This window comes from Xyrauchen texanus, chromosome 7 (genome assembly GCF_025860055.1).
Source record: "Xyrauchen texanus isolate HMW12.3.18 chromosome 7, RBS_HiC_50CHRs, whole genome shotgun sequence".
Lineage (NCBI taxonomy): Eukaryota > Metazoa > Chordata > Actinopteri > Cypriniformes > Catostomidae > Xyrauchen > Xyrauchen texanus.
In genome coordinates this window covers 41,182,268-41,199,905 of record NC_068282.1, presented here as the reverse complement: position 1 = coordinate 41,199,905, position 17,638 = coordinate 41,182,268, and the positions used below count along the sequence as shown (strand labels likewise).

Below are 17,638 nucleotides of genomic sequence, written 5' to 3'. Positions count from 1 at the left end.
TGCTACGGCTCAGCTCCCAGAGACTCCCGAGCCTCCTATGGCTCCGCCTCCTGAGCCTCCTATGGCTCTGCTCACAGAGACTCCAGAGCCTTCTAGAGCTCCGCCTCTAGAGCCTCCTAGGGCTCCGCTCCTCAAGTCACTCGAGTCTTCCAGGGCTCCGCCCCACAAGCCTCTCGAGCCTTCCAGGGCTGCGCCTCTCGAGCTTCCCGAGCCTCCGATGGCTCCGCCTCCCGAGCCTCCTACGGCTCTGCCCCCAGAGACTCCAGAGCCTTCCAGGTCTCCGCCTCTGAAACCTCCTACGGCGCCACCTCCCTCGGCTCCGCCTCCAGAGCCTTCCAGGTCTCCGCCTCTAAAGCCTCCTACGGCGCCACCTTCCTCGGCCCCGCCTCCTCAGCCTTCCTCGGCTCAGCCTCCAGAGCCTCCCACGGCTCCGCCTCCTGGGCCTCCCGAGCCATCCTCTGCTCCGCCTTCCTCAACCCCGTCTCCTAGGCCTTCCTCGGCTCCGCCTCCTGAGGTACCCTTAGCTGCACCTCCTGAACTTCCCTTGGCTCCGCCCCCAGAGCCTCCTATGGCTCCGCCTCCAGAGCCTCCTACGGCTCTGCTCACAGAGACTCCAGAGCCTTCTAGAGCTCCGCCCCTCAAGCCTTCTAGAGCTCCGCCTCCCGAGCCTTCCTCGGCTCCGCCTTCCTCAGCTCCGCCTCCAGAGCCTACCTCAGCTCCGCCTCCTGAGCTTCCAGAGCCTCCCTCAGCTTCGTCTCCAGAGCCCCTCTCAGCTCGGCCTCCTGGACCTGTCCCTGTCCGATGGCCGCCTCCCAGGCCTCCTAGACCTGTCCCTGTCTTGTGGCCGTCTCCCAGGCCTCCTCGACCTGTCCCTGTCCTGTGGCCACCTCCCAGGCCCCCTGAACCGGCCCTTGCCTTGTGGCCAGCTCCCAGATCACCTAAACTTGTCCCTGCTCGGTCGATACCTCCCTGGCCTCCTAAGCCTATCCCTACCCTGTGGACGCCCCCAATGCCACCTGACCCGGTTCCCTTCACACATCTCCTTGGACTGCCTTCTTGCCCTCTGTGCCCCCGTGGACTGCCTAATTGCCCCTTTTTCCCCCATGGACTGCCTAATTGTTCCTTGTGCCTCCTTAGTCTGTCTCTGTGTCCCTTGTGCCTCCTTAGTCTGTCTTTGTGTCCCTTGTGGCCCCTTTGGTCTGTCTGTTTTCCCCCTTGTCTAGCCCCCCTCTCCTTGAACATTTGTTTATTTTTTCTATTCTGTTTCTTCTTAGGACTGTCTGGAATCCGGTCCTTTTGAGGGGGGCTATGTCACGTTCCTGTGTTGTCTACCCTTGGTTCTCTGTTTCACCCATCACGTTTATGTCATGTTTCCGTGTGGTCTGCTCCGTGTTTTCTGTTTCACCCGTCACCGATCCGTTCCATGTCACGTTTTCCCTGTTGTCCACCCTGAGTCTCACTGTCCGTGTAAAAAAAAACTACATTTCCCACTATCCCCGGCACTCATCTCTGCCAGCACTCATCATTGTTCTCACCTGTGTCTCGTTTAGTCTTTATTGTGTCTTTGTGTAGTTAAACCCTGTTGTTTTCCTTTTCCCTTGTCGTTCGTTGTATGGTTATATGTCGTGTATGGTTTCTTGTCGTGCCTTAGCCCTTGTTACCTGCCCTTCGTGTTTGTTCTCCCAGCCGTGTGTCATTTCGTGTTTTAGTTTGATTTTCCCATTGTGGACTTTTCTTTGCTCCTGTGTTTCATTTTGTGTTTGAGTTTAGTTTGCCCATCGTGGTCTCTTCCTTTGTTCCTGTGTTTTCCTGATTATTGTTTACAAATAAACTGCGCTTGGATCCAACCCCTTGTCTGCTTCCTCAAGTCATTACACCTTCCTTCTATATGTTTAATTTCCCTCTCAAGCTCTTTAACAGTTTTTTAACCATGCTTTTTGTATGTGCTGTGCAGTTTTGGTAAAAAATTATAATTTAAACTTTTTCAACATCACAACATTGTATAATATCTTCGTAGTCATTTTACTGTTCTCTCCATTTAACCCAGAATACATTAAACTTCTCTCAAAAAAAGAGTAACCTGCAACAACTTAACATTAACATGCCATTAATAATTGGGGCACTGGGACATTTTTAAACTTATTTCTACCATACACAAATTTGATCAGAAAACCAGTTTGGATCAAATTAGCTCTTAAATATCTTACTATATTACGTATTCCATTACCAATATAAAAATGATTAAATCTGGCTGTACTAATATAATCCCTGGATGTTTAACCCAAGTGTACTGCTGAACTGTTGGGTGTTTGACTCTCCAAATTATCCATATTATTTAGTTCATTAGCAGAGACAAAATAAAAGGGAAAAGAAAAAGAAAGGACAGGATAAATAACACACCTTTTGTGATTCCATCATTATTGAATTAAGCCTTTATCTAGTGCCTATTCTCTTCTCAGTTGTGTTAAAATTTTCTTCAGTCTGAATCTTGTTCTTTTGCTCATTTCATCAAATCCTACTGTTGTATTTTAACTGCCGATACCAAGAAATGTTTTAACATAAGGAAAAACTCTCTTACTTCAGGAGTTCTACCAAAAGTTGCATCCAAAACAATCATTAATCTGTTTCACATTGTAACATTTCTGAGCAGGCACGTGCACACATTGACACATATATATATATATATATATATTCCTGTTTGCTTCCTTGTCAAACAAATATATTTCTTCAAAATACTAGGTCGGGAGATGAGACTTTGTTGAGTTCCGATGCCCTCCTTCCCTCTCTCTCTCTCTCTCTCTCTCCCTCCGCGTCGCAGTGCAGCACTCATCGGCACATCAGACACATAGATAGGCAGACAGGCAGGCAGCAGCCCTTCCCAGCTCCTATCCCAGTTGTGTTTTTCTTAGCTTGTGTGGAGGTGAGTGGTGATGAACAAAAGACTAAGTGTCTACCAGCCAAAAGACAAATATAGTTAACTTGTGTCTTGCTAACATGCATGACTCATGAGCTACTAGCTAATGTATTAAGTTAGCTAAAGTTTATCTAAAGCAATATATCATGGCCATACAGGCTAATGTACTATACTTAATGGAGACTCTACAGGTGAACACAGGTCTAATAACATCATCACAATCGGCAGATTGATATGCAAATTAGGCATTAACTAATTACCTAACTAATTAACTAACATTTAATTAAAATGTGCTAATTTGCATACATTTGACAAGGCACTACAGGTGAATAGGATAAGCAAAGTAACTAAAGCATATCACCACAGAACTTCCCCAGTTCATGACATACATCAAGAGTCTTTCCCCTGAAATGTTATGTTTAACAGATGGAGGATAGTAGGCTTAAAACAAGCACCATCTGAATGTGTATTTTGGAAGTTTTCTTTCCATTAGAGCAAAAGAAGACATGGAAGCAAAATAGACCAAAATCTCAATATTTTGTAGAAATCTGTTGAGTATGAAACAATTGTGTGAGTATGAGGGAATTAAAATAAATTGGTAAGGAAGTCAGAGTTGTGTTAATATATTTAATGTTTTGTTTAAAAAAAATGTTTTTAAATAAATAATTATGAAAAGTGCCCTTTTTTTTCACTTGAGCCCCTGCCCACCAAAATGTCTGTCCACATCCCTGTTTCTGAGAAAGTGTCATCATCATCTCTCTCCTCTATATCATCTGTGGCATCAGAAAACTGAGACAGAGAAATCTGATCAGCATTCTCATCATCAACAGTTTCCACCAACACCGCTCACACAAGCTTCATCAGTATTCTAAGCACAAATCTCCACTACCGTTTCCTCAATATTTCTTTCCTCCAAATTCATCTGCCCCTCATTCACAGGTTTTTTATTCTCAATTCCACATTTGCCTGATTTTGTTCAATGTTAGTACTTGCATTCTTTTCTATGATACACTGGGCTTAACTATGTCAGTATTGCATGGGTTTTCATCTCGTGTTTTGTGCAGTCGTGTTTTTTATCTGATGTCGCCATATTCAAAACACTTTAAACTGCCAGTGCTCACATAAAGCATATACAATTTGCCTTTGTATTGTATACGGAAAGAAATATCAAGGGTCGGCAAATCCAAAACCTTAAACACATGACGCTGTGGAAGTGAGGGCATGGTTGAGCGCCGGTCTGGGGAGAAAGCGGTAAGGACATCCACCTGAGATGAAGTGTGGCTAATTACCATTTCTATGTTCACAGTGAGAGTCGAGGGAGATAAAAGATGGTCCAGTCCTCTGAAAGACGGAGAGTTGAACCTGAGTACAGTGTGTGTGTTATGGAAGCTTCACTTTTGCACTGAAAAGCAGCAGTTTTACATTGGCCGTTGAAAACCGTTAATTTTGCTTGAATTGCATTCAGAGTGTGTAAATAAACTAATGTGGTTCACTGAAACTATCTCCCACTTCCTACTTTTAATCGAAATACGAACATCTTTTACACTGGTGCCGAAACCCTGGACAAGGAGGAAGAGTACGCTGCCCTGGAGTCATCTTCGCCGCTGGAGGAAGTGTTCTGATTCCTCGCCAGCATCCACCAGGCTCAACACCAGGCCCTCGTGGATATGCGGGCGGAACAGCAACAGCACTTCGAGGTGCTCATTCGAGGTGCTCCTTCGAGGCCAAGATGAGGACCAATGGGCATTGCAGAGCTTGGTGCCTCAGGAGGGGTGTGCATACCATGACCTCGGCAGCAGCAAACCCCCATGTGTTGCTTGCAAAGATGGGGGTGCAAGATGATTCGGAGGCCTTTCTGGAGCTCTTCGAGCGTACGGCCTGGAATGGCCGTGGGCACAATGGGCAGTCCACCTCAGCAGTCCAGTCTGCTGGGTATTCCTGCTGGGGATTTTCCTCTGGAGCAGACACGAGATGAGAGTCTTAAGCACGCGTTTGACCAAGTGAAAATTATTGATGGTCAATGCCTTCAGCTGTGCGTTGCACTCACATATCCGTATTTCTCAATTAAAAAATTGTTGTATCGAGTGATGCAGGACGCTCAGACAAAAGAAGATACAACCCAGTTGTTAGTACCAAGGAGCTGTCGGGAAATGTTGTTCCAGGCGGCTCATCATGGTCCGATGGAGGATCATTTGGGACAGGGGAAAACACTAAGCCATCTCATGGCCCATTTCTATTGGCTGGGCCTTCGTGGGGAAGTTAGCCACTCCAAAAGTGCCATTGCGCCCTCTTCCATTGATTGAGGTTCCCTTTGACAGAGTTGGCATGGACTTTGTCGGGCCATTAGAACGGTCAGCACGTAGGCATCTATTTGTGTTGGTTCTGGTGGACTATGCAAAGCGATACACAACATCCACCTGAGATGAATTGTGGCTAATTACCATTTCTATGTTCACAGTGAGAGTCGGGGGAGATAAAAGTACTGCCCAGTCCTCCAAAAGAGGGAGAGCTGAACCTGAGTACAGTGTGTGTGTTATGGAAGCTTCAATGTCGTGCTGAAAAGCAGCAGTTTTACAGTGATCAAAACAAATTCGAGACAGAGCTGCATTTTCTAACAGAACGGACCAAATACACAGCAATACGGGACATTTTTTACTACAAAATTAAAAATACTCACAGCACATTTGACCATAACAAATATTGAAAAACTGCCCTTCTCTTATTATGTGAATACAAGCACTGCTGTGTGAACGCAGCACAATATGTGTCTGTCTGCCACAGAATGAGGGACAGGGAGTGAACTCTCCAATATACTTAAATTTTGTCTCTTTCTAGGTTTTTAGTTAAATTTTACTTTTCCTTTATGTGTAACTTTAAACTTGTGTACATTTTTATTATTTAACATTATCCTTTTTATCTTATTGAGAATAAGAAATGCAGCATTGTCCTCTACTGGAGAAAAGAGAGAGTGCAAGAAAGAGAATTTCAGAATAGCACACTATATTACTACATAGATCTTACTATTAATAAAGCATATATAGTATGTACATAGGCCGCATCTGAAAATAATGCAGGCTAACTTGCTCCCTGTTTTTCATACGAAGGCACCTTCTTAGGAGACTGGTTTCAGACTGTTGTTTAACCCTTGTGCTTCCTTCGGGACATTTATGTCTTTTCATTTTAGTTTTTACGATCATTTTGGCTGTGTTAATGCCAACGTTATACATTTTGCCAAAGGTGGGGTAATTTTGATATTTCAACCTCTATAATACATCTATAATACCCTGTGTACACAAAATAGTTTCACTCAGGACCTTAAGGATAAAAATGTCTATTAACATTAACACTGCTATATTTGATCCCAGTGCATTAAAGCATAAAATTATGAATTCTATGATATTATGCTTTCATTCCGGAGCCCTGGCTTAAAAATTAAATGTCATATTTTCCACCAGATGGCGCCATTTTTCTCATGTTTAGCCTAAGGAACATGTATATTTCTCCACTTCTAGTGCACCAAACGGAATTACAAAATTAAAGTATGTTTTCAAACTTCCTTTGCCAACACCCCTTATCACACCCTCTCATCACACCCTTTTGCACTCTCTGATTCCATTCTAAATAAAACGTGATAAACGTTTAATGTCATAATGAACAAGACCACTATAACATAAACACACCGGAAAGAAAGAGTGGTAGAGGAATCGGGTCGTCAGCTAACATTGAAATTGAACAGCAGCTGGGTATTCAGGGAATACAGCACACGAGGTAGGATGGTTCTTTTGGTAGTTATAAGAGTAATGACAACAGGAGGCTACGGTGTATTAGCGACTTGTGCACTTGTGAAATCTTGTTATTGGTGGCACTCTTGTTTGCCAGAGTCTCATCATTGGTGGTGTATGTGTGTGAGAGTGTATGTGAGTGTACATGTGTCTTACACCTTTTAATTGTGACGCTAATGCTCGCTCCATACTATGTCTTTGTGTCTTTAAGCAAGTCTTCTAATTCTGGTTTTAACATCTGTAGGTAAAGCTACATTTATTTTCCTCTGTACACGTCTGCCATGGATGTTCAAATACCCCTGGCTGAACAGCTGGTTCAATAGCTGCCCCAAACTCACGCTAAAGGTTGAGCAAGAAAGTGATGGGTGGAGCTAAGCAGGCCGCTCAAAATCTAAAATTCTATGTTTTGAATGTCACAGAGGCTCAGTGTTTATACTTTTGAGGAAGGTAAACCCAAGAATGGCTTACATTTAGTTGTCAATGAACAATAAACTGGGATAGTAGAACATATTTTGACACCAGAATAGTTACATAATTCCTCTTTAAGCCACTACATTAAAATGTATGAACATCATTGTATTAGATCAGGGGTTTTTCAAATTTTTAATGGAGAGGTCCTCAAATACTATGATCCACTTACAATGATAAACAGGCAGCTGTACAAAGGCCTATTTATAACATGTGTGAAAACCTTTTCACTTTTTCCTCTGAAATTTGCCACAGACGAAGCAGCTGGGATGAGGATTAGCACCTCTAAATCTGAGGCCATGGTTCTCAGCAGGAAACCGATGGAGTGCGTACTCCAGGTAGGGGAGGAGGTATTGCCCCAAGTGAAGGAGTTCAAGTACCTCGGGGTCTTGTTCACGAGTGAGGGGACAATGGAGCAGGAGGTTGGCCGGAGAATAGGGGCAGGGGGGCGGTATTGCACTCGCTCTATCGCACCGTTGTCACGAAAAGAGAGCTGAGCCGAAAGGCAAAGCTCCCAATCTACAGGTCAATTTTTGTTCCTACCCTCACCTATGGTCATGAAGGCTGGGTTATGACCGAAAGAACTAGGTCACGAGTACAAGCAGCTGAAATGGGCTTCCTCAGAAGGGTGGCGGGCTTCTCCCTTAGAGATAGGGTGAGGAGCTCAGTCATCCGTGAGGAGCTCGGAGTAGAGCCGCTGCTCCTTTGCGTTGAAAGGAGTCAGTTGAGGTGGATTGGGCATCTGGTAAGGATGCCCCCTGGCCGCCTCCCTAGGGAGGTGTTTCAGGCACGTCCAGCTGGGAGGAGGCCTCGGGGAAGACCCAGGATTAGGTGGAGAGATTACATCTCTACACTGGCCTGGGAACGCCTCGGGGTCCCCCAGTCAGAGCTGGTTAATGTGGCTCGGTATAGGGAAGTTTGGGGCCCCCTGCTGTAGCAGCTGCCCCCGCTACCCGACTTCGGATAAACGGTTTAAGATGGATGGATGGAATTTGCCACAGACCCCTTGCGGCCACCTTTAAAGTTTACAAATGTCTGTATTAGGTAACAAAATATCAAAACAAGTGTCTGTGAACAAAATATTCTGGACCTTTGTTTTGTGCTGTAAAAACTAACTTTGGTGATTTTTAGTTGATGTATGATTTCATGTGTCCTTGCAGAGTAAAAACAGATCACATTAATCACAATCACATTTACTATGGACATGTTCCAATAACATTTTACAACAGGGACGTAACCACATTAGACATTTGGGGGACATGCCCTCCCTAATAATCAGCTTTGGCTAAATTATTCCCTCCGATAACTATCTGCAGTCCTTTATTGACTGCTGTCTAACTGTCAATAAGTTGTTGCTGGGATTAGATAATTGTTTAAAAAGGTTGGTTGAGAAGGCAAATCAAATCAATCGAGACAGTGTATTTTAAAACCAAAAATTATTGCATGAATCACATTTAGAGCCTTTATTTCAAACTTTATTTATATTACTTTAAGGACCAAAAAGGACAATGTGACAATGCGTGGCCAGGCCTTGAGGACGTACGTTCGGTGCTGAATTGTCTTAATTAGCCGGGAGGGGAATAAAGACGAGCCGGGGGCACCAGTTCCAGAGAGAGAGAGAAATACGTGGCCATTGTGTGTGTGCGATGTGTGTTTATGTTTGTTTATGTAGTTGACTTAAGTCATTAAAGTTATGTTGACTGTTCTGCCGGTTCCTGCCTCCTCCTTGCCCATCCTGAACCCTGTTACATTGGTGCCGAAACCCGGGAGGGAGGAGGGAGGTGCTGTCATGGAGTCCTCGCCACTGGTGGACCACCAGGGGATGGAGTCGATGCCAGCTGCCGGGAGATGAAAGGACTGCTGCCATATGCCAGGAAGGGAGTGAGCCGTTACCATCCACCACGGGTCAGAGGACTCGCTGCTGTCCACCTGGGGAGGAGGCAGCTGTTATCCACCAGAGTGCAGAGGAGTGGCTAAGGACCAGGCGACGGTGTGTACCGGGACCGGCGAGTGAGTTTTTCTCTCTCTCCTCTCTCTCTCTCTCTCTCTCTCTCTCTCTCTCTCTCTCTCTCTCTGTCTCTCCTCCTCACTTTTTCCCTCTCCCCTCTCCCTCCCCTTGTCTCTCCCAGGCCTCCAGAGAGGCAGGGAAGACCTGCCGGCAGAAGGACGGCCAGAAGGGCAACAACTCCCCTCCAGGAAGGGAGTGGATTACGTCATGCCAGAGGTTTACCCATTCTGAATCGGGCAGTTGAGGAGTGTGATGAGGAAGAGGGCATGGAAGGGCCGTGAGGACGCACACCCGGCTCTCAATTGTCCTAATCAGCCGGGAGGGGGATAAAGATGAGCCGGGGGCGCAGTTTGAGAGAGAGAGAGACACACGCGGCCACTGTTCACTGTTTTGTTTGTTTACGTTGATTTATGTCATCAAAGATATGTTGAATGTTCTGCCGGTTCCAGCCTCCTCCTAGCCCATCCTGAACCTCGTTACAGGCCATTACATTTGTACAGCTGTACAGGCAACAAACGGATGGCTAATCAAAGACAGCTGGACTGAGCATTTTTCAATGTTTCAAACTACATTTCACTTGACACATTATCCTAAAAATGCTATATTTATGGAAAGAGATGCTGAAAACCACTTAAACGTGACACAAAAAAACTTCCATCTGATGCATGTGCACAGACAAATCGCAAGAACGGACTGAAGTACTCAATGATAAACTCATTTATCAATGTGCATTATTGATTATCACAATATGCAATTAATTGCGATTAATCTGATTCCAAATTTGTATCGATTTACAGCCTTGCTTATCATTTAAAACCCAACACATTTTTTTTTTCTTGAGACTTGAGAGAAAAACAAAAAAAAAAGAGAGCACTTATTTTTGTTTCTAATTTTGAGATTTCAAAATACTTTTGTCTGTAAAATAGCTCTGTTTTAATTGTAACTGCTGAGATAGTGGCATCTAGAGAGGTGAAGACAGCTATCCTACAGATGTAGAAGAACAGAGAACACATAAACACACACAGAAAAGAGACAGATAATATGAACCACAGGGTGAGGACAGACTAAAGGGATCCAGCTGACTTCCATAAAGTTAGACACTGCATTTCACATAAATTTGATAAGTGATATCTTTATAAAGTCTGAAAAAGCAGAACAGATACGAAAACTGACTGCTGCCTCTCAATGCACTGGATTATCTGTCCTCCCCTCTCTTACACTTACTTTATTTTATTCTCTCTTATTTCTCTCTCATAAACACCATTTCTAATTGTCCATCCCTTCATTCTTTTCTCTCTTGTGGTTGAATGGATGCATTTGTTCCCCTCAGCAGATATAACATTGCTGTTTGTGTTTGGCTGTCATGGATGGGAGATGGAGTCATAAGACTGGGCCTTCAGACACTCTCTCACTCACACACACACACACACACACACACACACACACACACACACACACACACACACACACACACACACACGCACACACTTTCCCATGCAAGTCATATGAGTTATAGGGCTTAATCACAGATAGAGAGAGTGAGATAGGGAGAAGGTTTGGTTATGGAGGATTTCCTGTGGAGAGTGAGGGTCTGGGGGTCTGTGTGTTTGAGAAAGTGTTGTTGGTGTTGTGGAGATAAGAGACATAATGAAGTCAGAAGAGAAGACAGAGTGGAAACATTTGAGATGAGTGTAGAAGAGTTAAAAGAAGGGATAAAACCCGAAGAGAAGCCATCAAAAACTTGGAGTGTGTCTTCCCTCCCCACTGCTGAGGTTAGTTGTGTGCATGTATGTGTGTGTCTTGTGTGTCACACATAAAAGAGATAGAGTGTGTAACATCATGATGTATGATGTCTTGCCTTTGGAATTTAAAGATTATTTAAAAGATAATGTTGAATATAACCACCCACTTTATATTGACTAATGTTTTAAATTGTAACATCATAGGAAAATGTCTGTTGAATTTATTTTCAATTTAAAAAATTAATACAAAATAGGCATCACATTTTAGCTATAGCCTACTATCCAACACCTTTTACAAGTAGAAAAGTTCAACTTGTTTTTTTATTACTCGTTTCATATTTATTTATGGAACACAAATGGCTGATGTAAAGTATGTCAATAAAAGACCCACTTAATATTAGGTGTGTTTAACTACTATGTAATTAATAATTTGCTTATAAGTAATTATTATGTACTGTACATACATGTTGTTGCATTGTACTTACATTTAAAGTACCTACATTTAACCCTCCTAGGCTGTTCAATAATGGGTGAAACCTTTTCATTTTTGATCGGATATACCCTTTACTTTTTTTTAATAAAATGTTATAACACTTTATTTCACTTAATTTCCTTGAAGTAATAGCAATAAAATGATGCACTACTTTTCATATTTTATGTTATTTAGACCTTAATTACATGTAAATTTCTTTACTTTTATTACTTTAATTATTTACAAGCAAATTAATGTAACTTCAAAATTCAATGAAGTCAGTGAATAGAAATAATGATCAACAATAAACACATGCATAAAAAGGTGTAACAAACAGTAAATGGTTAATTGGACAGTATATGAAGTATTCTGCATTCTGGCTGTGTCATAGTCTCACCCATTCAACTCTCTCTCTCTCTCTCTCTCTCTCTCTCTCTCTCTCTCTCTCTCTCTCTCTCTCTGTCTCTCTCTCTCTCTCCCCTCTCTCTTACTCTGTGTGTGTGTGTGTGTGTGTGTGTGTGTGTGTGTGTGTGCATTCTACACAAGGGCGAGTCTAGCCCCTTTTTAGGGGTGCTTCAGCACCCCTAAAAAGGAGCTCAGCACCCCTAAAACTTGGAGTAAGAAATGTTGTTATTCTAAAAATTTTGTTCGTCTTTGACAAGGTTAAATAATGTCCAAAACATACTCCGTAGTTTCTGGTTTAAAATGTATGTGTTAAGGATGAAAATGAATCACCCCCGTTTAGCAAATGGTATCATCCTCTTCTCTTCTTCTACTTCTCTGTACCTGCACCGCTCAGCACGACCGTCATCCAGCGCGAAACACACGCAGAGGGAGGACCCGTTATGTAGTGTTGTGAATCAACTAAGTTGCTCCAAAGCTGTGTCTCACACTTCTTTCCTTTTACCTAAATTTGTTCCGATTCCGAAACCATATCGGTGAGTACTGGAGTCAGTATCCTGAATCACCATGGTACACCTATAATAAGTGTTTATTTTCGGACTATTTTAGTCAAGTGGGTCGCCGCCACTGTGGAGTAGCACAGCACCTGGGTGACTCGTCCATAGTCATAAACGGAGAGAAGTAGCGCCGGTTACAATGTTCTTCCGCAAGACGCATGCAGTTCTGTTTATTAACTGCTAGAGCGTGAAACAAAAACAGCAGCGCGACAAATAAACTGCGTACCTGTGTAGTGCGTACGTGTGTCTCTGTTGGTAAAGTGTATCGTTAATTTGATACTCATTTTAACAATCGGGAGTCATGTAAACATGACATCACGTGCGTCTTTTCTGGTCAGTCGTCATGGAAACATGAAGCACTGGCATTTGGACCAGAGTGAAAACAAACATATCACTGTATACCACCAGTATGTGTGAAAACACTCACTGTGGCTTTTTAAATGAATTGTTATTCATTCCTAGATTTTTATATCTGTTGTTTTTCAGTTGTGGCTGACTATCAAACTAGACAATAAAATAAAGTTTAATGTTTAATGTTTTTCTTTTGCTGTATTTATTCATTCCTCACACACAGAGGATTTAACCTGAACCAGGCTTAACTCCTGAACTCCTAGCATTACTCTCTCTCTCTCTCTCTCTCTCTCTCTCTCTCTCTCTCTCTCTCTCTCTCTCTCTCTCTCTATCTATCTCTCCCTCTCTGTGTGTGTGTGTGTGTGTGTGTGTGTGTGTGTGTGGCCTGCCAGTGAGCAATGGACATACCACAGTTTTTTAAAAGAAAAAAGACAGATTCAGGTGAGAGACTAGGGACAGTCCATAATGACCTCTGTCTTGTTTTTTATTTTTTTTGTTCTTCTGAAAATTGTTAAGCTAAAGTAACAGATAATGCAAACCAGCTATCTGTTGTTGTATCAAATTACTTATCTAGGCAATGGTCCCCTGCTTTTATTTTTTTTATTTATTTCAAACCCACAATGGAGAATACAGCTTCTCTTGTGAAAGGAATTTGTGATTTAAAAAAGTTTCTAAGCCCAATAATAATAAGAATAAAGACATTTAAAATGGCACGCCTCTGTGTGGAAACCATTTACAGATTCTAAGATGGTCTCCATAACATTTTTGTGACATGACAAACTGACCTCAACTCTCCTGACTACAATATAATTGTGTATGATTGTCAGTGCCAAGGGAAAGAGAGGGAGATGGAGAAAGGGAAAGGGAGAGCATGCAGGAAGAACCAGGTGAGGAAACGACAACAATAAATTGTCATATAGTGAATAGTGGCAAGCAAAACAGTAACTACTCATACTCCTATACTAACTTATTGGCATTAAGTAGCCTATATTACATTTACTTTTTGTAACATTATTTTACACCACATTTTTTCATAATAAAGGAGGAGGAAAACAACAGGGAGAGTCCATAAGGGATGAGAGGGAATTACATTTTGTTGTCCAAGTACTGTTCAATGACAATAAAGTTGAATCTAATCTAACCAATCTGATGACTGTTGATACAAAAGGAGGCACATGGAGTTAACGGTCAGGAAAACCAGCTGAGTGAAGAAGGTTTTGTGTTTGTTACAGGGGGCTGTCTGTGTGAACTCTCACAATTAAGCTGGTGCTCTGAAAAGGTCTAAAAAAAAAAAAAAAAAAAAATCTGGATTTTGGAGTTAGTTGAACCAATGTTAAAATGATAAAGTTATTTTTCAATAGACATATTTTTTGTTTTTTTGTGAAAAGAGGGTGGGTGGTGGCAGTGGGGCTCATTGGGTGCTCAGCACCCCTAAAGCTCTGACCCTAGAATCGCCCCTGATTCTACATTCTGGCTGTCATAGTCTCTCACCCATTAATTTATTCGGGTTTGCCGTTTGGATGTTTTATAGTCTCACAACTCCATTTCTGTGTGTGTTTGTTCAGCATTGTGGCTGATATATAGATTGTATTCATCACATATATAAAGAAATTGCGTTCGGGTCTTTAACATTTCTTTAGCCAATCAAACTATTTTATGTTAATTGTTCATTTGTTGTTGCCAAGCAAATACAAATTTATTTATTTTTATTTAACTGAAAAGTAACTCTTGGGAGATGGGCTTACTGCACAGCTTCCAATTTATGTGTGTAGGAATACAGCAATTCATCTCAATAGCAAGCCCATTTGACTGTGTTCCCTGTGTGCAATTACAGTCATTTACTTATACAGATTAATATGATTTAGGTAAAAAAGATAGAAATAGGGAACATGAGAGATGAAGGGTAAAATCCAAAGGAAGAGACTTCCATGTCATGAAAACGTCTCGGGTTATGACTATAACCCTTGTTCCCTGAGAAGGGAACGAGACACTGTGTCGTTGAAAACGACTCTTTGGGGAACGCTCCTTAGCATGCGCCTCTGAATTATGAATGAAACTATTCCAATCTTGATTGGTGTTGCGTCATGACGTAACATGTGACGGCATAACCGGATGCATAAAAGTGAAGTCGGCACACAAACACATTAGCCTAGCGATGAAGCAAGCCACTCTCAGGCATTGAGGGGCGTGGCAGGACGACGCAGTGTCTCGTTCCCTTCTCAGGGAACAAGGGTTATAGTCATAACCCGAGACGTTCCCTTCCGAGGGAACTCGCACTGCGTCATTGAAAACGACTCTTTGGGGAATGAATGCCCACTAGGCCACGCGCCAAAAAAGGCCTGCCCTAGAGTGAAACTGAACTCAGGCACTCAGCTAGGACGAGAGCACACGTGCGCCAGGCGTACTAGGGAGGTGCAGAAAACCTGATGAAAGTGTGCGGGGTAGCCCAACCGGCTGCCTCACAGATCTCCTGGAGGGGCACTCCCGATAAGAGAGCCCTAGAAGACGCCATGCCTCTAGTTGAATGAGCCCTTATGGCCAAAGGTGAAGGCAAATTGCGCACCTTATAGGCCGAGATAATAGCCTGAACAATCCAATTACTAATGGTTTGTTTCGAAGCAGGGAGCCCCTTCTTAGGTGACCCAAAACACACTAACAGTTGGTCCGGCCTCCTCCAAGAAGAGGACCTCTCGAGGTAAACGCTCAAAGCTCTGACAGGGCAGAGCAAATGGAGCCTCTCTTCTTCTGCCGACACATGAGGTGGAGGATGAATTCTTGCAGGACCGTAGACCGTGCCATGTTAGAAGGCACCTTAGGCACAAAGCCAGGTCTCGGGTGCAGAATGGCTTTAACTCCGCCAGGGGCAAACTCCAAGCAAGCTGGTGTTACTGCCAGGGCTTGAAGATCTCCCACCTTCTTTAGAGAGGTAATAGCTAATAGAAAAGCCATCTTGAACGTCAGGTCCTTGGGCGAGGCCGACTGAAGGGGTTCGAAGGGGGCCAGGGATAACCCTTCGAGAACCACCGCCAGGTCCCAGGCAGGAACCCTGGACCTGGTTGTCGGTCTCATCCTCCATGTACCACGGAGAAAACGAATGACAAGCTGGTGCCTCTCCAGAGGCCCAGCACTCAATGGTGCATGGAAAGCCGCAATGGCAGCCACGTACACCTTAAGTGTGGAAGGGGAGAGACCCGCAGAGAAACGATCTTGAAGAAACTCCAGAACTGAAGCCACCGGGCAGTTAACTGGATCTACTTCATGTTCTCTACACCAAGTGGAGAACACATTCCACTTGAGGCCATTTAATCTCCTAGTAGACGGAGCCCTAGAGTTAAGTATGGTTTCAACCACCCCCGCTGATAGACCAGCATTTAGGTACTGAACCCCCTCAGGGGCCAGACCCACAGTTTCCACAGCTCTGGACGAGGGTGGAAAACTGTGCCCCCTGCCTGAGACAACAGATCCCTCCTCAGAGGAATCTGCCATGGCGGAGCTATCAGGAGTGAGATTATGTCTGAGAACCATACTCGGGCCGGCCACATCGGGGCAACCAGAAGTAGACTGATGCCCTCTTGGCGGACCCTTTCCAGGACTCCCGGGAGCAGAGCGATCGGGGGAAATGCATACAGGCGAAGCCTGGCCAGGCCTGTACCATGGCATCCAACCCCAGTGGGGCTGGATGTGAGAGGGAGAACCAAAATGGACAGTGGGACGTCTCTCGAGACGCGAATAGATCCACTTTCGATGGTCCAAATTTGTCCCATATCAACTTCACCACCTCTGGATGAAGTCTCCATTCCCCGGGCCTCAGCCCCTGCCTCGACAGGATGTCTGCTCCCTGATTCTGAACCCCCGGAACATACATGCTCTGATAGACAGTATTTTCCCTTGGGACCAAAGAAATTATCTGATGCGCCGGTCTGCACAGAGGGCGCGATCTGAGTCCCCCTTGTCGGTTCAGATAAGCTACCACTGATGTATTGTCCGAACGTACTAGGACATGGTAACCTTAGATGTCTGGAAGAAAGCTCCTCAGAGCCCTGAACACAGCCAACATCTCTAGACAGTTTATGTGCCAAGAATGATGATGGTCCTGCCACAGACCCCTGGCAAAGCGGCCGTCCATGACCGCGCCCCAGCCAGTGAGGGAGGCGTCTGTCGAAATGGTTTCCCGGCGACATGACGCTCCCAACACTGGCCCTTGGGACAGGAACCAAGGTTTCTTCCATATTAGCAGAGAACGAAGGCATCTGCGCGTTACTCTGATTTTACGAAATGGATTCCCCTTGGGGGAAAAAACCCCTTGGCTTTCAGCCACCACTGGAGGGGCCTCATGTGTAGAAGGCCCAAAGGTATAAAGTTGGATGCCGCTGCCATGAGGCCCAGCAGTCTTAGAAACTGCTTTACAGTGATGGCCTGGCCTAGCTTTAAGCCGGACACCATCGCCAGAACGGATTCGATACGTGCAGGAGACATGCGTGCCTGCATCGTAACCGAGTTCCACACAACACCCAGAAACGTTGTGCACTGGGATGGTTGTAACACACTCTTTTTTATGTTGAGTCTCAACCCCAAACTTCGAATGTGGCCAAGGACGACATCTCGATGCCGAACCGCCATTTCTCGAGACTGGGTCAGAATGAGCCAATCGTCGATATAATTCAGTATGCGGATGCCCTGAAGTCTCAGAGGAGCAGGAGCTGCATCCATACATTTGGTGAATGTGCGGGGAGAGAGTGCTAGGCCGAACTCAACCCCCCATTCTTTTTTGGAACTATAAAGTACCGGCTGTAAAATCCGGACTCCCTGTCTGCATGAGGAACACGTTCTATGGCCTCCTTTAGCAGCAGAGATTGCACTTCTTGTTCCATCACCTGAGTCTGCACCACCCCAGAGAATTTGGGGGGGCGGTGCCCGAACTGCAGTCTGTACCCTGATTTTA

At 44.3% G+C, this 17,638-nt stretch overlaps 1 protein-coding gene across 7 annotated transcripts in view; it reads left to right on the top strand.

Annotated features, from left to right (window-relative positions):
- Window positions 1–17,638, top strand: part of LOC127646648 (cyclin-dependent kinase 15-like) — a 75,289-nt gene that overhangs the window by 23,336 nt on the left and 34,315 nt on the right. For 6 of the 7 annotated variants that reach the window (XR_007970948.1, XR_007970947.1, XR_007970949.1 and 3 more), the window contains exon 1: window positions 10,662–10,944. The exons of the other annotated variant lie outside the window; for it this stretch is intronic. Coding sequence is in view for 3 of the 6 variants with exons in the window: in XM_052130436.1 (XP_051986396.1) it covers window positions 10,735–10,944 (210 nt within the window). In the remaining 3 variants the exon portion in view is untranslated. Of the gene's footprint in view, window positions 1–10,661; window positions 10,945–17,638 lie in introns of those variants that run through there. 7 annotated transcript variants of the gene reach the window in all.